The sequence below is a fragment of the Oncorhynchus mykiss genome, chromosome 5, assembly GCF_013265735.2.
Source record: "Oncorhynchus mykiss isolate Arlee chromosome 5, USDA_OmykA_1.1, whole genome shotgun sequence".
Taxonomy (NCBI): Eukaryota; Metazoa; Chordata; class Actinopteri; order Salmoniformes; family Salmonidae; genus Oncorhynchus; species Oncorhynchus mykiss.
Genome location: NC_048569.1, coordinates 21,172,275 through 21,194,890, shown reverse-complemented (window position 1 = coordinate 21,194,890; position 22,616 = coordinate 21,172,275). Strand labels below are relative to the sequence as shown.

The 22,616-nt window shown below is 44.8% G+C and overlaps 3 protein-coding genes across 4 annotated transcripts in view; all 3 read left to right on the top strand.

The window, feature by feature from the left end:
* The window catches only part of LOC110522821 (seizure 6-like protein), an 88,097-nt gene extending 76,893 nt beyond the window's left edge, over window positions 1-11,204 (top strand). Inside the window, exons 15-17 of the mRNA XM_036977028.1 lie at window positions 8,385-8,499; window positions 9,133-9,238; window positions 9,574-11,204. Of these exons, the coding sequence (XP_036832923.1) occupies window positions 8,385-8,499; window positions 9,133-9,238; window positions 9,574-9,603 (251 nt within the window). The 3' untranslated portion in view covers window positions 9,604-11,204. The remainder of the gene's footprint in view (window positions 1-8,384; window positions 8,500-9,132; window positions 9,239-9,573) is intronic.
* A 703-nt stretch (window positions 11,205-11,907) lies between these two features.
* tpst2 (tyrosylprotein sulfotransferase 2) lies at window positions 11,908-18,743 on the top strand. Of its 2 annotated transcripts, XM_036977029.1 has the most exons (9): window positions 11,908-12,835; window positions 13,526-13,555; window positions 13,693-13,912; window positions 14,062-14,307; window positions 15,005-15,161; window positions 15,342-15,502; window positions 15,613-15,811; window positions 15,894-15,953; window positions 16,061-16,392. In XM_036977029.1, the coding sequence occupies exons 3-9, from the start codon at window positions 13,695-13,697 to the stop codon at window positions 16,091-16,093; spliced, it is 1,074 nt and encodes a 357-aa protein (XP_036832924.1). In that variant the 5' UTR covers window positions 11,908-12,835; window positions 13,526-13,555; window positions 13,693-13,694; the 3' UTR covers window positions 16,094-16,392. The 2 variants fall into 2 exon arrangements, with proteins under 2 accessions (XP_036832924.1, XP_021457747.1); XM_021602072.2 differs by having other exon boundaries at window positions 11,912-12,835; window positions 13,526-13,912; window positions 16,061-18,743.
* Window positions 18,744-19,299: 556 nt separating this feature from the next.
* On the top strand, window positions 19,300-22,247 carry LOC110523403 (polyubiquitin-B). Its single transcript, XM_021602075.2, has 2 exons — window positions 19,300-19,623; window positions 20,889-22,247. The coding sequence occupies exon 2, from the start codon at window positions 20,896-20,898 to the stop codon at window positions 22,039-22,041; it is 1,146 nt and encodes a 381-aa protein (XP_021457750.2). The 5' UTR covers window positions 19,300-19,623; window positions 20,889-20,895; the 3' UTR covers window positions 22,042-22,247.
* Window positions 22,248-22,616: the final 369 nt, after the last annotated feature.

Genomic DNA, 22,616 nt, shown 5'->3' with positions numbered 1-22,616 from the left:
GTGCCTTGTAAGAATCCGACGACGAGTGGGTAACACGCCTCTACCATCAGTCCTATTAGCCAACGTGTAATCATTGGATAATAAACTGGATGAGCTCCGATCAAGCCTATCCGACCAACGGACATTAAAAACTGTAATATCTTATGTTTCACGAGTCGTGGCTTAATGACGACATGGATAACATACAGCTGGCTGGGTTTTCCGTGCATCGGCAAGATGCTCTAGACCACCTTTACTCCACACACAGAAACGCGTACAAAGCTCTCCCTTGCCCATTTGGCAAATCTGACCATAACTCTATCCTCCTGATTCTTGCTTACAAGCAAAAGCTAAAGCAGGAAGTACCAGTGACTCGCTCATTATGGAAGTGGTCAGACGACGCAGATGCTAAGCTACAGGACTGTTTTGATAACACAGACTGGAATATTTTCCGGATTCTTCCGATGGCATTGAGGAGTACACCACATCAGTGACTGGCTTCATCAATAAGTGCATCGATGATCGCGTCTCCACAGTGACCGTACGTACATTCCTCAACCAGAAGCCATTGTCACGAATCTCGCCGAAGAGGGTGCCTCTTCCTGTTCGGGCGGCGCTCGGCGGTCGTCGTCGCTGGCCTATTAGCTGCCATCGATTCCCTTTCCGTTTGTTTCTGTTTATTGGGTAATTGGGTACACCTGTTTTGAGTTAGTGTTTGTTTGTAGGCTATTTAAGGGCACTAGGCCTGATGGGTATTTGTGCGGGCTTGTTTTCTGTTATCTGGTGTATGAGTGTAAAGAGTATTTTTTCCGGACAGTTTAGTCCGTTGTATTTTGGGACGGGTTGTTTCATGCGCCCTGGTGTTTTGCATGTCGTGGCTCCACAGTCTATGGAATAAAATATCCATGAACTGAATTACCTGCTTTCTGCGCTTGACTCCTCCACTCACCATTGTAGAAGTTGTAACAGAAGCCCGCACCTCCAAAATGGAGTCAGCAGGAGCAGCGACCACCCCTCTCCCAACTATGGAGGAGCGCGTTCATCACCATACAGCTGTCCTCCATCGGATCGGTACAGCGATGGACCAGATGATGGAGAGGATGGAACGATGGGAGAGAAGTGGTCTACCGACGTCTACCCCAGCTCCCCCACAGACGACGCCACCTACTCCACCTACGTCGTCCTCTGGGTCCAGCACATTGCGTCTCTCCCCCCCGAGGGAGTACGATGGAGCGGCGGCTGGGTGCCAGGGATTTTTGCTCCAGCTCGAGCTCTACCTGGCTAGCGTGCGTCCGGCTCCCTCGAGTGAGGAGAGTGTGAGCCTCCTCGTCTCCTGTTTAACGGGTAGGGCCCTGGACTGGGCCAACGCTGTCTGGAACAGCCCAGACTCGGCTCGGGACAACTACCTGGAGTTCACCCGCCGTTTTCGAGCTGTGTTTGACCACCCACAAGAGTTCCTCCGGGAGTCGAGCTGGCCAGCGGAACACTTCTCGGCCACCCCAGGTGAGCAAGCACCAAACTCACCCAGAGCTCTCTGTTGGTCACATGTTTTTGTTTATTTTTTTCCCTGCGTTTTTTCCCTCTCTTCAGCATAAGGCGCTAGTCGATTCAGGCGCAGCTGGGAGTTTTATGGATCGCGAACTCGCCCGTAAATTGGGTATTCCGTTAGTGCAGATAGACCCACCTGTCCCCGTGCACTCCTTAGATAGCCGACCGTTAGGGTCAGGGTTGGTCAGGGAGGCCACGATTCCGCTGGACATGGTAACGCAGGGTGATCATAAGGAGAAGATCAGTTTCTACCTTATTGATTCACCTGGGTTTCCAGTGGTGTTGGGGGTTCCCTGGCTGGCTATTCACAATCCCCTCATTTCCTGGAAACAGGGGGCTCTTCAGGGGTGGTCAGACGAGTGTTCGGGTAGGTGTTTAGGAATTTCCATCGGTGCCACGACGGTGGAGAGTCCAGACCAGGTTTCCACCGTGCGCATTCCCCCAGAATATGCCGATTTGGCTATCGCTTTTAGTAAGAAAAAAGCGACCAAATTACCACCCCATCGACGGTGGGATTGCGTGATAAACTTCCAGGAGAACGCTGCACTTCCCCGGAGTCACGTGTACCCACTGTCACAGGAGGAGACGTTGGCTATGGAGACATATGTCGCGGAGGCTCTGAGACAGGGGTACATTCGGCCCTCCATGTCACCCGTCTCCTCAAGTTTCTTTTTTGTGAGGTAAAAGGAGGGAGGTCTGAGTCCGTGCATTGATTATCGAGGTCTCAATTCGATCACAGTGGGTTTTAGTTATCCGCTACCTCTCATCGCTACGGCGGTGGAATCATTCCACGGAGCGCGTTTCTTCACAAAACTGGACCTCAGGAGCACGTATAATCTGGTGTGTATTCGGGGAGGAGACGAGTGGAAAACAGCGTTAAGTACCACATCAGGCCACTATGAGTACCTCGTCATGCCGTATGGGTTGAAAAATGCTCCAGCCATCTTCCAATCCTTTGTAGATGAGATTCTCAGGGACTTGCACGGGCAGGGTGTGGTAGTCTATATTGATGACATCTTGATTTATTCTGCCACACGCGCCACGCATGTCTCCCTGGTGCGCAAGGTTCTTGGGCGACTGCTGGAGCATGACCTATACGTTAAGGCTGAGAAATGTGTGTTCTCCAAACCAGCCGTTTCCTTCCTGGGTTATTGCATTTCCAGCTCGGGGGTGGTGATGGAGTGTGACCGCGTTAACGCCGTGCGTAATTGGCCGACTCCGACCACGGTAAAGGAGGTGGTTTTGGCCAAGTAGCGGCGCCCATTACCTCACTGCTGAAGGGGGGGGGGGCGGTGTTGAAGGCGCTGTTCACTGAGGCTCCCGTGTTGGCGCATCCGGACCCTTCGTTAGCATTCATAGTGGAGGTGGATGCGTCCGAGGCTGGGGTTGGAGCCGTGCTGTCTCAGCACTCGGGCACGCCACCGAAGCTCCGTCCCGCCACCGCAGTGAGGCCCCGGTGTTCGCACCAGGGGACAGGGTCTGGCTCTCGACCCGAAACCTGCCCCTCCGCCTGCCCTGCCGGAAGCTGGGGCCGCAGTGTGTGGGGCCATTTAAAGTCCTGAGGAGGATAAACGAGGTGTGTTATAGATTGCAACTTCCCTCTTACAATCGCATTAACCCCTCGTTTCATGTGTTTCTCCTCAGGCCGGTGGTAGCTGGTCCCCTACAAGACGGTGAGGTACCGGAGGTCCCTCCACCCCCTCTGGACATCGAGGGGTCCCCGGCGTACACAGTACGAGCTATTCTGGACTCGAGACGCCGGGTGAGGGGCCTGCAGTACCTCGTTGACTGGGAGGGGTAGCTGCCATCGATTCCCTTTCCGTTTGTTTCTGTTTATTGGGTAATTGGGTACACCTGTTTTGAGTTAGTGTTTGTTTGTAGGCTATTTAAGGGCACTAGGCCCGCTGGGTATTTGTGCGGGCTTGTTTTCTGTTATCTGGTGTATGAGTGTAAAGAGTATTTTTTCCGGACAGTTTAGTCCGTTGTATTTTGGGACGGGTTGTTTCATGCGCCCTGGTGTTTTGCATGTCGTGGCTCCACAGTCTATGGAATAAAATATCCACGAACTGAATTACCTGCTTTCTGCGCTTGACTCCTCCACTCACCATTGTAGAAGTTGTAACAGACATGGATTTCATGCAACAGCCACATTGAGCTAAAGGGTAGCTTTCAAGGAGCGGGACTCTAACCCAGACGCTTATAAGAAATCCCGCAATGCCTACTACAACGTCTCCAATGCTCGTCGGATGTGGCAGAGCTTAGGAACTATTACGGACTACAAAGGGAAGCACAGCCACGAGCTGCCCAGTGACACGAGCCTACCAGACAAGCTAAATTACTTCTATGCGTCCTTCGAGGCAAGCAACACTGAAATATGCATGAGAGCACCAGCTGTTCCGGATGACTGTGTGATCTAGCTCTCCGTAGCCAATGTGAGTAAGACCTTTGAACAGGTCAACATTCACAAGGCCGCAGGGCCAGACGGATTACCAGGACTTGTACTCCGAGCATGCACTGACCAACTGGCAGGTGTTTTCACTGACATTTTCAACCTGTCCCTGTCCGAGTCTGTAATACCAACATGTTTCAAGTAGACCACCATAGTCCCTGTGCCCAAGAACACCAAGGTAACCTGCCTAAATGACTACTGACTCGTATCATTGTAGCAATGAAGTGCTTTGATAGGCCGGTCCTGGCTCAAATCAACACCACTATCCCAGAAACCCTAGACCCACTACAATTTGCATACAGCCCCAACAGATCCACAGATGACGCAATCTCTATTGCACTGCACACTGCTGCCCTTTTCCACCTGGACAAAAGGAACACCTATGTGAGAATGCTATTCATTGACCAAAACCTATTTCCCCCCAAGACTGAAAAGATTTGGCATTGGTCCTCAGATCCGCAAAAGATTTTACAGCTGCACCATTGAGAGCATCCTGACGGGTTGCATCACTGCCTGGTATGCCAACTGCTCGGCCTCCGACCGCAAGGCACTACAGAAGGTAGTGCGTACGGCCCAGTACATCACTGGTGCCAAGCTTCCTGCCATCCAGGACCTCTATACCAGGTGGTGTCAGAGGGAGGCCCTAAAAATCATCAAAGACTCCAGCCACTCTAGTCATAGACTGTTCTCTCTGCTACCACACGGCAAGTGGTACCGGAGCGCCAAGTCTAGGTCCAAGAGGCTTCTAAACAGCTTTGACTCCCAAACCATAAGACTCCTGAACAGCGAATCAAATGGCTACCCAGACTATTTGCACCTCCCCCCCTCTTAATTGTTATTTTTTTAGGTATTTTCTTAAAATTGCATTGTTGGTTAAGGGCTTGTAAGTAAGCATTTCACTGTAAGGTCTACCTACACCTGTTGTATTCAGCGCATGTGACAAATAAAATTTGATTTCATTTGACTACAGCTCAGCTTTCAACACCATAGTGCCCTCAAAGCTCATCACTAAGCTAAGGACCCTGGGACTAAACACCTCCCTCTGCAACTGGATCCTTGACTTCCCGATGGGCCACCCCCAGGTGGTAAGGGTAGGTAACAACACATCTGCCACGCTAATCCTCAACACGGGGGCCCCTCAGGGGTGCGTGTTCAGTCCACTCCTGTACTCCTTGTTCACTCATGACTGCATGGCCAAGCACGACTCCAACACCATCATTAAGTTTTCAGACAAGACAACAGTGGTAGGTCTGATCACCGACAACGATGAGACATCATATAGGGAGGAGGTCAGAGACCTGGCAATGTGATGCCAGGATAACAACCTCTCCCTCAACGTGATCAAGACAAAAGAGATGATCGGGGACTACAGCAAAAGGAGGGCCTAGCACGCCCCCTTTCTCATCGACAGAGCTGTAGTGGAGCTGGTTGAGAGCTTCAAGTTCCTTGGTGTCCAAACTATCATGGTCCAAACACACCAAGACCGTCATGAAGAGGGCATGACAATGTCTATTCCCCCTCAGGAGACTGAAAAGATTTGGCATGTGTCCTCAGATCCTTAAAAAAATCTACAGCTGCACCATCGAGAGTATTGGTTGCATCACCGCCTGTTATGGCAACTGCTTGGCCTATTACCTCAATTACTTAGACTAACCTGTGACCTCGCACATTGACTCTGTACTGGTACCCCCTTGTATATAGCCTTGTTACTGTTATTTTATTGTTGCTCTTTAATTGTGTTGTTTTTTCTATTTTCTTCTTTATTTAAAAAAATGTAAACTTCAGTTTATTTAGTAAATACTTTCTTAAAACTTATTATGGCTGGCGGCAGTATTGAGTAGCTTGGATGAATAAGGTGCCCAGAGTAAACTGCCTGCTACTCAGGCCCAGTTGCTAATATATACATATTATTAGTAGATGGATAAAAAACACTCTGAAGTTTCTAAAACTGTTTGAATGTTGTCTGTGAGTGTAACATAACTCATATGGCAGGCAAAAACCTGAGAAGAAATCCAACCAGGAAGTGGGAAATCTGAGGTTTGTAGTTTTTCAACTCTTTGCCTATCGAATATACAGTGTCTATGGGGTCAAATTGCACTTCCTAAGCCTTCCACTAGATGTCAACAGTCTTTAGAACCTTGTTTGATGCTTCTACTGTGAATGAGGAGGGAATGGGAGCTGAATGAGTCAGTGGTCTGGCAGAGTGGCATGAGCTGACCACGCGCGTTCACGTGAGAATTAGCTTGAGTTCCATTGCACTTCTGAAGACAAAGGAATTCTCCGGTTGGAACATTATTGAAGATTTATGATAAAAACATCCTAAAGATTGATTCTATACCTCGTTTTGACATGTTTCTACGGACTGTAACAAAACTTTTTGACTTTTCGTCTGCTCGCGCATCATGAATTTGGATTACTGGGCTAAACGCGCAAACAAAAAGGAGGTATTTGGACATAAATGATGGACTTTATCGAACAAATCAAACATTTATTGTGGAACTGGGATTCCTGAAAGTGCATTCTGATGAAGATCATCAAAGGTAAGTGAATATTTCTAACGCTATTTCTGACTTCTGTTGACTCCAACATGGAGGATATCTGTATGGCTTGATTTGTTTTCTGAGCGCTGTACTCAGATTATTGCATGGTTTGCTTTTTCCGTAAAGTTTTTAAAAAATCTGACACAGCGGTTGCATTAAGGAGAAGTATATTTCTAATTCTGTGCATAACACTTGTATCTTTATATTAAAGTTTATGATGAGTATTTCTGTAAATTGATGTGGCTCTCTGCAAAATCACCGGATGTTTTGGAACTATTAAACATAACGCGCCAATGTAAACTCAGATTTTTGTATATAAATATGAGCTTTATCGAACAAAACATACATATATTGTGTAACATGAAGTCCTATGAGTGTCATCTGATGAAGATCATCAAAGGTTAGTGATTCATTTATTTATATTTCTGCTTTTTGTGATTCCTCTCTTTGGCTGGAAAAATGGCTGTGTTTTTCTGTGACTAGGTGCTGACCTAACATAATCGTTTGGTATGCTTTCACTGTAAAGCCTTTTTGAAATCGGACACTGTGGTGGGATTAACAACAAGTTTATCTTTAAAATGGTGTAAATTACTTCTATGTTTGAGGAATTTTAGTTGTGAGATTTCTGTTGTTTTGAATTTGGCGCCCTGCACTTTCACTGACTGTTGTCATATCGATCCCGTTAGCGGGATCTAAGCCATAAGAATTAACACATGTTTGCATTGTTTAAGGGCTTGTAAGTAGCATTGTATTTGGCACATGTGACAAATACAATTTGATTTTTGATTTGATCTGTGTCTGGTATTAGCTAGTTACTGGCCAGCTAGGTCTTCAGCCAGCATGGAACTAAAGGGGGGAAGGGTTGTTCAAAACTCAGACACAGCTGTCAAGTCAACACATCCGTTAGTGCTGCTATAAACCGCATCACAAGAGACATGCCAAAAGGGAGATGTTTATAAAAATAAATCATATAATTAATACAATTTCAATGTTGTTTGTGTTGCTTTGTATATCACTGAATTTGCTTGAGATGATTTTACAGCAACACTGCTCACTGCATCCAAGTTGCTTGATATAGGCCTTTCAAAGAGCTGTCAGTCAAGGCGAGCTCATAAATGTAAGCTACCCGGCAACTCAGCCTGACTTTTCAAACTTTCTGGTAGTTAGCCATGATAGAAAAGTACTTTTCAGAATGACTGTTCAGGATCTTTAAAGGATTGATGGCATTAGATTTGAGTATTTGTGGCCTCCATTTACAAACAAATTGACATAAAACATCTCATTGATGTTAGTATCATTGATGTTAGTATCATTGATATTACTATCATTGATGTTAGTATCATTGATGTTACAACTCCTGCTGGTGGCACAGTGTAATTATAATGGTAAAACACATGTAAAGCCATTTACCTTTAGGATGGGAAGATGTACACAAATACATTTAAATAAATACAAATCTAGAACAATGAAGTAACATTTTTCCAAAATGCCATGCTCAAATACCATGCTCAAATGCCATGCTCAAAATGCCATGCTCAAATGCCATGCTCAAATGCCATGCTCAAAATGCCATGCTCAAATGCCATGCTCAAAATGCCATGCTCAAAATGCCATGCTCTAAATGCCATGCTCAAATGCCATGCTCAAAATGCCATGCTCTAAATGCCATGCTCAAATGCCAACGTGAACGACCCTTTGTTAATTGTCTGATTAGCTTTTATATTTTCTGCCTTTGTAATGCTCTATTATTACCACCTTTTCACTGGGACTGAACTGAAGTTATCTTTCTTCCTCCTTCCCTTTCTCTTTCATGCTCTCCCCTTACCTACCTTCTCCTTCCCTTTCTCCATCTCTCCCCTCCCCTCCAGTTGCGGAAGCAGCTGCCGGGTCAGGTCTGGATGGAGGTAACATGGCATTGGCTATCTTCATCCTTGTACTTTTGCTCTCCGTGCTGCTGGGAGGAGCCTATGTCTACGTCACACGGTAAGACTACACTCCCTATCACCTCAAAACACCTCTACACACCAGTGGACCTGTTCAACACAGTGACCTATTTAGATTATCATTGGATCAATTGAAGTAGCAAATAAGGCTTTCATTTTTTTAAAACATATAATATAATCCCATTTGTTGCCCAGTGAATGGGCGTCCCTGAACTCTACTTACTTGAATACACTGGAGCTGAATATTTTGTATTCAATTCCATTTCAAAGCAATATTGTTCATCAATGGTCATATGGAAACTCTATGACAATTGAATAAACACAAACTGCCCTGGTTACCTTCCCATCTGACTGTGCAGCCTTGGTTACGGTTGAATAGCATATGTCACAAGGTTACAGAACATTCAGATGGAAATGTATTGTGAAGAACAGACATTATTCTGTCATGTAGAAAAGGGAATCTTGTCAGCTGCTCTACGTGTGACAATTCTATCTTCAACATTTCAAAGTTTCACCTCATTAAATAGGCTCCAAATTAATGAGGCAAGTGACTCACATGAGAACATTAATATTCTTTATCCTGCTCAGTTCTCTCTCTCTCTGCTCATGGAAACAGTGGTGTCATTATTTATTTTTAGTTCTGACACCCTGCTGTTCTTCTCTTGGCCACCAGGTGTCGCTACAACTCCAACCTGCGGCTGCCACTCATCCACCCACACCCCTACAGCCAGATCACAGTGGAGAGCGAGTTTGACAACCCACTCTACGAGACAGGAGGGGTGAGGAAGTATACACACACACACACACAAACATAGTCATTGTATGAGACAGGAGGGTATTTAATACTGGGCTCTGCAGTGGCACAGCGGTCTAAGGTACTGCATGTCAGTGCTAGAGGCATCACTACAGACCCAGGTTCGATTCCAGCCTGTATCACAACCGGTCTTGATTGGGAGTCCCATAGGGCGGCCCACAATTGGCCCAGCATCGTTGGGGTTTGGCCGGGGTAGGCTGTCATTGTAAATAAGAATTTGTTCTTAACTGACTTGCCTAGTTAAATAAAGGTTAAATTAATAAAATACAAATAGAACAACTCTTTCTCTCCCTCTCTCAGGACACCCGTGAATATGAGGTATCAATATGATGACTTTCTCAACTGTCAGAATCCCAAAATGAAGAAGCTTCCACCCACCCAACCAAACCCACTCCCTTACCCTTTCTCCTCCTCAGCCCCACCAAAAAGGAAGTGATGTAAATACAGACTGACTATAGATCTGCCCCTTCCCCCCATGACCCTGTCCTCCAATCACAGAAAGAGGAAACAGCGAGAGGGAAGATGAGTAGGAAAAGGAATGGAGTGGAGAGGAGAGGGGGAGAAAATAGGAAGAGAGGACAGGAGATACTGGGTGTTTCTCAATATTCTTACTACCATTCTCTGAGCATGGTTGGAGGATGAGTCCAAATCAAAATATGCGAAATGGGGTGCGTAATTTGCTTGTAAACATTTCGAAGTGTGCAAGCTTCAACTGAAATATTCCCAGGATTGTTGACGCAATCACATAAAAAACAATGCAACATTTCTTGAAATCAATGGTGGCTGGATTTGAGCTGAACCGAGAGAAAATGAACTCCGACTTTGAAATGAAAAGTTGCCCACTCACATCTCATATGTTCCCTGACAACAATATTTTATCTTGATCTTGTTCATTTTGGCATATTTAACTGCCTAGAATATCCACTGTAGTAGTGTGCATAGACTGCAGGCTAACTGATGAAGAATTGGTAGCTAACTTTAGCTAGCTACTGTTATCCACAAATAATTCGTAGCTAATGTTGGCCATCCACCCTTCATAACATTTCGTTTTAGGTTGTTGTTTTTTTGTACAACTAGCTGGCTAGCTAGATTAATCCGATTCACATATAGCCAGCTGATAATTACAAGCTTGGGTTTGCTTTATGTAGTTTGTGTTTTGTCTGTATTGGTCAAAGTTAATACAATAGAACGGGAGTGCGCAGTGCTTCTCAAATGTACATTTGTATGCATTCTCCACACTCTCGTCCTCACAAGAATGTACTCAAGAGAACGTCCTCGGAGAACGAACTCGGAGCATGAGAGTGTGGAGCATGGCAGCAGCATATTGAGAAACACCCACTGTGAACAGGGCTGCAGGCGTTGGGAGATAAAGAGACAAACACTATTTACTCATGTGTCTACTATTAGCTGTCAAATACAGGGACAGAGGGGAAGGAATAGGTGGGGAGAGAGGGAGACAGAAGGAGGATGATGGGTGAGAGGTATGGAAGGGGTGGCAGAAAGAGGAGAGGATAGAACCAAAGGGAACTAAAGTATTGGTACATGAATGGGGTCCATTGAGATGTAAAACGTAGGGGTAAATTGGCACCTTAGAATCTGACAGAGGAAGTGAGGTTACTATCTCTTCCTGTCTGGGCCCCATCTCTGAATTTCTAAGGCCTTGTCTTAGAACAGTTTGTAGTACTGGTTTTACCATAGTAACTGACCTTCCATGTGCAAGCTTACCAACCAACCATAACAACACCAGAAAAGACCGGCACCAGATTATGTATTTATTTTGATGTAAATGTGATGTTTTTTGCAGATTAATTCATGTACATTTTCATTTTGAGAGAAAAAAATCAAATATGTACCATGTTACTGATTTCCTGAAATAAATGGTCAAATAAAAAGTATAATAGAATCTTTCAAAAAAAAAAAAAAAAAAAAAACACTTGTATTTGTCATCTGTTATTTCTTCGAGAGCTGGGGATGATCCGGTGACACCCTGGCTGTGTCACACCTGCAAGAGCTAGAAACAGTCACAACAGTCACGATGTCACTACGCATCACATGGAACAATTGTTTTACACTTGGAACATGAAGAAAAGACCATGTCTCTCCATTCTGGCTAATTCAACAATAAATCCATACAGTCCCACACATGCTATATCTTAATACCTCTTCACGGGTTCCTTTGCTGGGCGCACTACAACTGTTATTTTTCACCTATTGTGCAATCTCTGTCTCTCACACACACTCCAGTGGTGACATAGTTTCTGTTTCTGTTGAAACTGGTTCGCTTTCGTACAGACCCATCAGTTTTGTCTTCCCCTGACCTCAAAACACAACAGCCTCAAAAACACAGTTGCTACTTCATGTTTCAGTACTTATTGTTACTACCTGTTTTTGCAAATAGAAAGTTACTGTTGCAAAAACAGTTATTTTCTTAGCAGCAAAGATTTGAAAACAAGTGGGTGCTATCGTTCTTAGGGTGTATGTTTGTGTGTGTGATTAACCAACAAAACAGCTGAATAGAGAGGGGGTCAGACTCAAAGAAAGCCCTATGTTTTCAGTGTTTGTGTGTGTATGCGTAAAGGCAGGAGTGACTGTTATGGGTGTAAGATGGCACAGTGATGTCATCTGTTGGTAAATGTTCATTACTGCAACTCTTTGTGATGTACTGAACACGACTGGTTACTCGCATCAATGCCTCTGTCTCGTCATTTAACATTCAAACAGTGACTGAGCATTGCAACCAAAAGCAGTCACAAGAAGCATGCAAAAATAGATGCTATACCCTCAGAACTGGAGCAAGTATATGAGTTATTTGTTCCTAAAGGTGCACTATGCATAAATTGCTCTGTCATTTCCTGGTTGCTCAAATTCTAATAGGTCACCTAATTTCAGTTTGTGACCAAACAAGCAAGTATAATATAGAGAATCATTGTACCATCTAAACAACTGTGAAACATATTTTCGCTAATCAAAAATATTGTATTTTCAGCTGTTTGAAGTTGGCGTACAAAACTGAAAGCAAAAGACACAAAAACTCAAGAACAGGGAAGCATAGAAATAGTGCACATAGAATAACAGATCTACCACTTCTTAGACATGCTTTAAATGAGAATGAAAGATATATAACTCGCTTTTCTATGTGAATTTGGTAGGGTCGCCCCAAAAGTGATATTGCAGCTTTAATTATGGGTTAGTGTCAGGGGAGATTTGTCATTCGAATTAAATTAAAGTCATCATGGAAGTTGCAATGGTCCCACTGGGCACACACTAGTTGAATCAACATTGTTTCCAAGTCATTGCAATGTAATTACGTTGAACCAACGTGGAATTGAAGTTGAATTGACATTGTGCCCAGTGGGGTGACTTCTGTCCTTTCTAGCATGGAGATAAAAACAGAATAAGGCTTACTGGGTCAGAGAAATCAGTCCTGACAATGCTTCAACCTCTCCTCTCTTTACTAACTACTTCAATCTTCCTTCCGTCCCCATCAACTCACTCTGTTCTGCACCGGGCTTCACACTCAAACTAGAACACCACAGTTCAGCTTCCTCTTCCGTCCGTTAAGGTACAGAAAACACTCTCTCTCTATCTCTCTCTCTTTTTATGTTAACAGATTGTGTACTTTGTTTTCCTTTTCTTGCATGTTTGTGTCTTTCAACTGTCGTCCTTTTCTCACTCTGTCCCCTCCACCTTCCCTCTCTCTCTGAGTAGGTTGGTCTATCTGTATATCTGTGTTCTATTTCTGACTGTGATTACCCGAGTGACAGCAAAGGTTCTAGAATCCCAGATAAGACCATATAAAGTTTGCATTTCATATTTACTGAGACAGGCACTGACTTGGGGATTAACAATATAGTTGTAACTCTGCTGCAACACAGAGCGTGACCAGACAAGAGGTTTCTTTGAATCCCCTGCATTACCCTTATTTTTGATATTTGCATCATGATCCAACAAACAAAGTTTTCCATTTACGCCATGAAAATATTTGACCTGTGCAGGAATAGGCCCTGGGTGTGTTTGTAGTAAGATTTCTGTAGTAAATCAAAAAAACATTTCCAGGCTGTTGCAGAGATACAGTATGAGGAGGAAGTGGACATTTTTAAGAACCTGCCAGACCAGTTCCTCTCAGATAAACACACAAGTGTTCTGCAGTGCATCCCAGCAGAGAGAGAGTTTTTATGAAGCTCAAAACAGTAGTGTTTAAATATGAGATGTACAATTTCCTGTCCCTCTTGTTTCTCTCCCTCTATTCCAGAAAGTACCTCTCTACCTTTACTTCAACAAGGTCAGTCTCACTGAAACTTAAAATCTGTTTCTACAAAAAAAAACTGGTTAAAATAGCAGCACACACAGTTGGCCTCCTGCCCATGACCAAGAGACCATGACCAAGAGACCATGACTAAGCACAACCATCTCCATCAGTGATGCGTGTGTCAGCACGGAGGGTGTTAACAGGGCTCCTGATCCTGGGTGGAATCTCCACCCTGACCCAGTTCCTGCGTTTCTGTCTACCCTGCCGGCAGCCATCCCAGGGTGCGGGCGAACCTGTGACCGTGCTGGTCCGGGACGGGTGGAGGGTTAGTTCTGACGTTCCCCTGGTGTTTGTGGGAGGGGTGCCTCGCTCCGGGACCACCCTGATGAGGTATGACAAGAGAAAGGAGGAGGAGAGTACTTATTTACTTGTATTTACCTTATTTACTTGTATTATTCTGACAATATGGTTATATACTGTATGTATTTACCTCTGTACCCTGTCATTTTGATCCCTGTCTTATTTCCCACACTGTGTAGGGCCATGCTGGACGCCCACCCTGCGGTGCGGTGTGGGGAGGAGACGAGGGTCGTACCCAGGATACTGGGCCTTATGCTGGGCTGGGCTGCTGAGAAGGAGGGGGTCAGCACCAAGGTCCTGGACCGAGCGGTCACTGCCTTCCTCCTTCAAATCATAGCAGGACATGGGGAGCCAGCACCTCTACTCTGCAATAAAGACCCCTTTACTTTGAAGAGCGCTAAGTACCTCGCTCATCTTTTTCCCAAGTAGGTCTGACTTACTTTACTATACACACACACCTCCATCACGAGACACATATACTCTTAGAAAAGAAGGTGCAATCTAGAACCTAAAAGTGTTCTTCGGCTGTCCCAATAGGATAACCCTTTGATAGCCCTTCTTGGGTTCCAGGTAGAACCCTTTTGGTTCAAAGTAGAACCTTTTGGGGTTCCATGTAGAACCCTATCCACAGAGGTCTACTTGGAACCCAAAATGATTCTCCCTGGAACCAAAAAAGTGTTTTTACCTGGAACCAAAAAGGATTCTACAAAGGGTTCTCCTATTGGGACAGCCGAAGAACCCTTTTAGGTTCTAGATATAACCTTTTTATGAGAGTGTACACTAACCCAAAAGCCTCTGTCACCACACATAAGGGTGTGATCGAGTGTGGCTTTTCACATGCTGACCCATGTGAGCCATATAGACAGTACAACTCATTAGTGAGTCACTAGGCAGCCTGGTTACCTCCTACAGAAGAGAACACATCGTATGACTGATTACCAGAGGTCAAAGTCCTGACAGAACAGGAGATAACTTATATACTTTTTCACTGACTCCGCCTCCTCTCCAGGCCTGAAACCGGGGTTAGGTAGGATTATGAGTAGTGCGGTGGAAAGTTGTAAAGTACTTTCTCCTCAACTATCCCGCCACACCACTACGTCCTTCCTCTCTCTCTTTCTACAGCTCTAAGTTCCTGCTGATGCTGAGAGATGGCCGAGCGGCGGTGTACTCTATGATTTCGCGTCGCGTGACGATCGGTGGATTTGACCTCTCCAGCTATAGGGACTGCCTGGCCAAGTGGAGCCGAGCCACACAGGCCATGCTGACACAGTGCACTCAGGTGTGTGTGTATCTGTTTAGGTGGGCGGAGAGTGGTGCCTGACGTGTGTGTGTGTGCATGCAGTGCATCTGTTCCTGCATCTGTGTGAGTGTGCGTCTTTGTGTGTGTGTGTTTAGGTGGAAAGTGATGACCAACCATGTGTGTGTGTGTGTGTGTGTGTGTGTGTGTGTGTGTGTGTAGGTGGGCAGTAAGAGGTGCCTGGCTGTGAGGTATGAGAGGCTGGTCCTCCACCCTCGCTCCACCCTGCAGACAGTGCTAAAGTTCCTGGGTCTGCCGTGGCACGAGGGGGTTCTGCACCATGAAGAGGCTATAGGAAAACCTGGAGGAGTCTCACTGTCAAAGTGTGTATCAGTGAATATCAGAGAAGATGACAAGGCCATGCTACATCACAAAGACTCAGAGGAGTCTTGCTGTTTTGGTGTGTGTTTATTCATGTGTGTTTGTGTCACAGAATGGAACGGTCCACAGACCAGGTGATGAGGCCAGTGAACTTAGACGCTCTGACTCGGTGGGTAGGTCACATGCCCCCAGACGTAATGGCAGACATGGACGCTATCGCCCCCATGCTGGGGAGACTAGGCTACGACCCCAGAGCCAACCCACCTAACTATGGACAGTCTGACCCACAGTTCCTCAACAACACACAAAGGGTACGGACATCAACACACACACACACACACACACACACACACAGGTTTTTGCTCATGTAAACCTTATGTCCTCTCTCTGTAGCTTCTGAGGGGAGACTTTAAAACTCCTGTAGCAAGCCTACATCAGAAAGGACGTCCTCTGGTGAGTCTAACAGAAAAACCACCTATCCTCAATGTCTAGGCGACTGCTGATTGACTGTTTTTAGTATAGAACTGATAAGTGTTGGTTCTGTCTACATCCTTCTTTAGATGTCCATGAAAGGTTCACAGACAGAGAGGTGACAGGGTCAGCGCCTGGAACAACGGTCACCCCTGACCTATGACCCCTGATTATCCTCTCAGGGAAGACAACAGCATCAACCAAAAGGCTGGTGGCTAAGCACCAAGCACAGTCAGAGGGCATAACCATGCATGTGCTCTAGACCTCATTGATAGGAAGAAGTGAAGTACAATGGAGAAAAGTATATTATATTGTTTTTTTACATTTCCAAAATGTGTTTACTTACCTGAATAGGTTCTCCCACTGCCTCCATTTTTTTGGGGTCCTTACAAAAATAAAATAATGGCCAATCTTCACTATATTTTTGGTGATATCAAAGTGCCGCCAGCAGCTATGTGGATGAATGGAGACAAGGGAAAAAATAGGCTCTTTGAGAATCCAATAATTAATTACTTACACAATCGTCTCTAATATGTAGGCTCAGCATTCCTGAACAATCCAATTACAAGTCAGAATGTTAAATAAACTTATTTTTAAGTTACTTTACCTGTTGTCTGCTGATTTTGTCCTTATGTAGGAGGTAATCTGAGACAAAATATCCACAAACGTTATTAGCCAGACTTTCAGTACGCTGGTCTGTATATGGTTGGTATTTCTGGATAAAATGTTCAATACTGATGTAATTCGCAGGTTACAAACACTTGCACAATATGACTGAGCCTAACCAAACCACAGCTGATTGAGAGGTAACTGAGCCTAACCAAACCCCAGCTGATTGAGAGGTAACTGAGCCTAACAAAACCACAGCTGATTGCGATGCATGCTTCAGTCGATTATGTTCGGTTACATTCGGCTATTGCTGACATATTGTGCATCACATGCTATGCGTAAAGAGATTGAAAATACAAGTGACAGAACCCACAAGCACCACAAAAAGTTGTCTAAACAACCCTTTGTTGTGGATAGCCCATCCCCACCTCCTACCACCAAAAGGACCAACAGCATGTACAACCGGTAAAGTAAGTGTAAATATAATTGTATTCAACATTCTGGCTTGTAAAGACTATTGAGTCATTTTGTGGGCGACTTCGATCATACTGATGATCCATGAGGTAACCATAGTAACAGTCTGATGTTTAAAAAAAACATCAGACTGTCACCAGAGCAGTTTAGAAGGTGTTGCAGAGCTCTGCTACCCTATCCCAACAGGCCTGACGTTATACATCGGGTTAGGGCAGGATAATACCTGTTTTTAAATAACTAGGGTATGGGTAGGGCTCAGGTATTACTAAATTGATCACTAACATTTTGTAGATAAGTAATTTGCTCAATGCTCTGCTCTGCTGTGCAGTGCAGTCATATATAAGATCATAACAGAGGTACGTAAAACCTCGTCAAATATAAAACAGGTTTATTTCCCAAAAAGTATAATGTAACACAACTAACTGCTCTCTCATGTCTCTTCATTCGTTGACCAGAGCCAGATATACTTTGAGGAGATGAGAAACTCCATTTGAATCGTTGCCCATGCTACGTCAGTGGGCCGTGCGGTGCATTCTGGGCAATTCGAGGACAAGGAGAGCTCTCCTTCAAGGAGTGGATGTAGTCAATTGGGTGCTAGCTGAGGAGCAGCTAATGGATTTACTAACCCAGGAAGATATTTCTGATTTCGGGTTTCGGGAAGGGCTGGATTGGGCCTTAAATTTGGCAGCCGCAATCGGGCCTGGGTAGGGTAGGGCCTGAACGTCACAGGCATGGGTAAAGGCTCAGGCTTAAAATTCATGCCGTGAAGGGCTCAAATTGTGACGTTTGACTTTACCATTTAAATATAAATTGCAGACTGTCGGCCACACTTGATAACTTGAAAACGGTGAGGCACATAACACACCCCTTCTACTGGCAATTGGGGGGGAGGGTTCTTGAAATGTAACATCCAATCAAAATCAGCGGACAATTCAAACCGTCTTTGCAATACAAAATTCTCCAGACCTCCAAGAGAGGCGTGACAATGATGTGATTTTGGAGGTATGGCAACCATAAACCAGTAGACGTATTCCTATGGAAATGTCCTGATGGCGCATGAAGCCGGAAGTATTTGAATTTGAAGCATGCCATATAGCTGAATGGGGCTGAATGGCACCAAAAGATTGATAAGACTCATGGTGAATGTGGACATAACTAGCAAAGGATCACGGTCGATGTAATCATTTTCATCCTGCCTGGGAGAGTCAACCTTAATGTCTATGGCAAGGAGGCGCAATCCACCTCATAGCCTGCAGGCCCGTGATTGATATGTCAGCACGTGGTCCTGTGTGACAACAAATGTAGTAGTCAGAATGGATAACTATTTAACTAAATATCTTGATTTGTCGCAAACTTTAAAATAATTCATAGTGGGCATCGAACTTCATCATAATAATCTAATTTTATAGCCCAAAACGAGCGTCCCTCTCAAAAAACTGTCAGTTTTGGCGATTGAAGCCGACCAGTCGAGCTTGTGACTTCACGTTCCAGATAGGACACTGTGGTCCTCATTGCAACACGAGACTAGCTAGATATAGGCTGGTTGATGTTAGGATAAGGAGTCTTTTATAAGGAGGTGGGAAGTGGGGAATGACTGTGCCTGTTTGTGTAGAATTGATCCATGCTGTAAATAATTTGTTTCTATTAAATCAATGTTATGACCTAAAATAAACTGTTCAATCCCTGTTACATTCTTTTTTACTTTCTTTGATTCAAAAACTGTTCCCTGGTTGATCTCCTACACTAACTACACTGCTGCTTGAAAATGTAGCAAAACTGTAGGATTTACTGAAGCATGAGTGGTCCTGGGTAAAAAAATGTTTTAAAAAAAAGCTTGTTACTTGTAAGTGTTCCAAACAGAACATTATTTGTATTTTTACCTAAACATGCAAACACCATCAGAAGTCAAAGCAAGAAGTGTATTGGGTTAGTCATTTTTGGTTAAATATAACAGAACAGATTAACTGGATTGACAATCACTCTCAGGGGACGGGTTGACAAAAATAACTGACTGAAAGACCCCTCAATAACCTACTAATATGACAGCATTGAGGCATATGTCACTGTGCTTCTATGGCTATATGCACCCACATTTTTGCATGCCCACCCACCAACGAATTTCTGGCTCCGTCACTGTTTCTGACATAAATTCATAACTATCTAAAACACAATCCGATTTTACTAGCGGTCAAGGTTAATACTGCGACATCTGTGACTGGATTCGCTTTGACTGCTCAGCGCGTTGCTAGAGAACGTCGACTCACTCTTTTTGCAAATTTCTACCTCCGCCAATGTACGACTTCTTTTATATGACCATTCTTACACTATTTCTTAAAAATTAAACATTCATATAGAACATTTGGAATGTCATACACGTCGTGGAGTTAGTCCATTTTATCCACAATCCATATGGTTAAGGATCTTTTTTGAAAATCCGCAGTTTATAGTTCCATATGGTGTAATGGTGGAGGGATACGTAACCGGCAATGTATAAATAACACAGCCCTTTGTTTGCGATAACAGCCTCGCTTCCTGAAGATTCAAGAGCAGCGCCGTTGATCATTTGTTTGTAAGTAGGGTATTATCCAAAATGAGCATGAATGACAACATTTTTTCACAGAGACCTTTAGTTCAGCGTAATGTTAATTGGTAGTTCATTGTTTTTCCTATTCTTATTGGGTATGTACGAATATACTATTTTTGGGGGGTGTACGAATATACGTCGACGATAGACGAGCTAACTTTCTGGTAGCTTTAGCTAACTACAGTAGTTATTTACTAAAATAAAGTTAGCTGGCTGGATATGGTCTTGGCCAGCTTCCTAACAAGCTAAAACGAGGTGCTCGACAGTAGTTAGTCATTGGATAACCCTTCAATCAAGCTAGATATTGATATAGATGGAGGGGGAGGCTAACGTTAACAGTGGGTGTGTTTTTTGTAAATGAAATCTGGAGTGTCAGTGCTCTCGGTGTTCATAAATTCAGGGTTTTGTCAGATTTTCCGTTAGTAAATTCAGAGCGTTTCGCTCACGGAGCGAGGATTAGAGTTGATCAGAGCGTTCTGGCATCACAACAGCTTGGGGGCTTGACTGCCAACTGGCTAACGTTGGCTAGCTTGCTAGCTACTTCCAGACACCATTTTATTCGACCTAGTAGAGCTGCTTAGGCTTTTAATGTTGTCTAGAGCACTGGTGACAAACGTTAACTGTGCTGCTAGCAACTTAATTAAAACGCGTTTTCGGCCAAGTTTTCAAACGCCGGCAATATTCAAGTGTTGCCCGTTTGTAAATTCATCAGTTATTATGCGCTGTGGCATACTCAGACGAGTGCTCCTAAATCGGAGTAGATAGCCAAAATGATTTTACTAACGCATCCCGAAAAACACCACTCGAGACCTAAACCCAGCGATCATCCCGACTTGGTTTATCGGGCAGTAGTGGTAATATATGTTGCTGTAAAATGGGCGTGGGGGAGGTTAATTTCTGACAAAATATTACGTTTTCACTGCAAATGAGAACACATCCCCATAGACTAAAATGATCAGCTAGCTAGTCATTACCTCAGGGACTCGACTAAGGTTTTATGACAAAATGACAGCCACTACATGGAGCTTGTTCTAAAATGGTGGCACCTGAAGCCAACTGCTGTAAACGTCAGCTGAGTACTACCTCCAATGGGAGGAGCTTTTCTCTACCCTATTTAGAAGTTGACCCACTGCATCTCAGAATTGTTATGAATACTAGATTGGTACCTATAATGTGTATTTATAGCCTGGTTTATTTGACATTTTATTTCAGGTTTGAGTAGTTTAGTCTAACATTATTCTCTTCCCCAGTGTCAAGATGCAGATCTTCGTTAAAACCCTGACTGGTAAGACCATCACCCTTGAGGTTGAGCCCAGTGACACCATCGAGAACGTCAAGGCCAAGATCCAGGACAAGGAGGGCATCCCCCCAGACCAGCAGCGTCTGATCTTTGCCGGCAAGCAGCTGGAAGATGGCCGCACCCTGTCCGACTACAACATCCAGAAGGAGTCCACCCTCCATCTTGTGCTCCGTCTGAGGGGAGGTATGCAGATCTTCGTTAAAACCCTGACTGGTAAGACCATCACCCTCGAGGTTGAGCCCAGTGACACCATCGAGAACGTCAAGGCCAAGATCCAGGACAAGGAGGGCATCCCCCCAGACCAGCAGCGTCTGATCTTTGCCGGCAAGCAGCTGGAAGATGGCCGCACCCTGTCCGACTACAACATCCAGAAGGAGTCCACCCTCCATCTTGTGCTTCGTCTGAGGGGAGGTATGCAGATCTTCGTTAAAACCCTGACTGGTAAGACCATCACCCTCGAGGTTGAGCCCAGTGACACCATCGAGAACGTCAAGGCCAAGATCCAGGACAAGGAGGGCATCCCCCCAGACCAGCAGCGTCTGATCTTTGCCGGCAAGCAGCTGGAAGATGGCCGCACCCTGTCCGACTACAACATCCAGAAGGAGTCCACCCTCCATCTTGTGCTCCGTCTGAGGGGAGGTATGCAGATCTTCGTTAAAACCCTGACTGGTAAGACCATCACCCTCGAGGTTGAGCCCAGTGACACCATCGAGAACGTCAAGGCCAAGATCCAGGACAAGGAGGGCATCCCCCCAGACCAGCAGCGTCTGATCTTTGCCGGCAAGCAGCTGGAAGATGGCCGCACCCTGTCCGACTACAACATCCAGAAGGAGTCCACCCTCCATCTTGTGCTCCGTCTGAGGGGAGGTATGCAGATCTTCGTTAAAACCCTGACTGGTAAGACCATCACCCTCGAGGTTGAGCCCAGTGACACCATCGAGAACGTCAAGGCCAAGATCCAGGACAAGGAGGGCATCCCCCCAGACCAGCAGCGTCTGATCTTTGCCGGCAAGCAGCTGGAAGATGGCCGCACCCTGTCCGACTACAACATCCAGAAGGAGTCCACCCTTCACCTGGTCCTGCGTCTTCGTGGAGGCAACTAGTTCTACTCTTAACAATGTCACATCTTAACCCCAATTTTCCTCCCAAATTCCCTCCTAACCTCCAACCCCACCATTTGACCTCACTCCAATCCCACCCCTGACTTCCCCTCCACCCTAATCCCCAGCTCTTTAAAAAAAAAATCAATAAAGTTCAAGCATTCCTGATATTATCTGGTTGTTTTTTGTAGTAAAATATTTACGTATTTCAATAGCACCTGGTTGTGTGTTGCATTTTTTTGCCAGTTTCTAATTTGAAGTACTACTGCCTCAGCACATAACTACAACTGCCTCTGTTAAATCTCATTTAAATACCTTTAGCTTTTAGTCTTAAGTGAATAACTATAAGGTCTTGATGTTAACTATAGGTGGCGCATTTGGAGTCGGAAGGTTACATTCACTTCAGTTGGAGATATTAGAACTAGTTTCTCAAACACTTCCCAAATTTCTTAACACAAGTTTTGGCAAGTCGGTTAGGACATCTACTTTGTGTACGACATGTAATTTGAACAATTGTTAACAGACAAATTATTTCACTATCAGTTCCAGTGGGTCATAATTTTACATACACTAAGTTG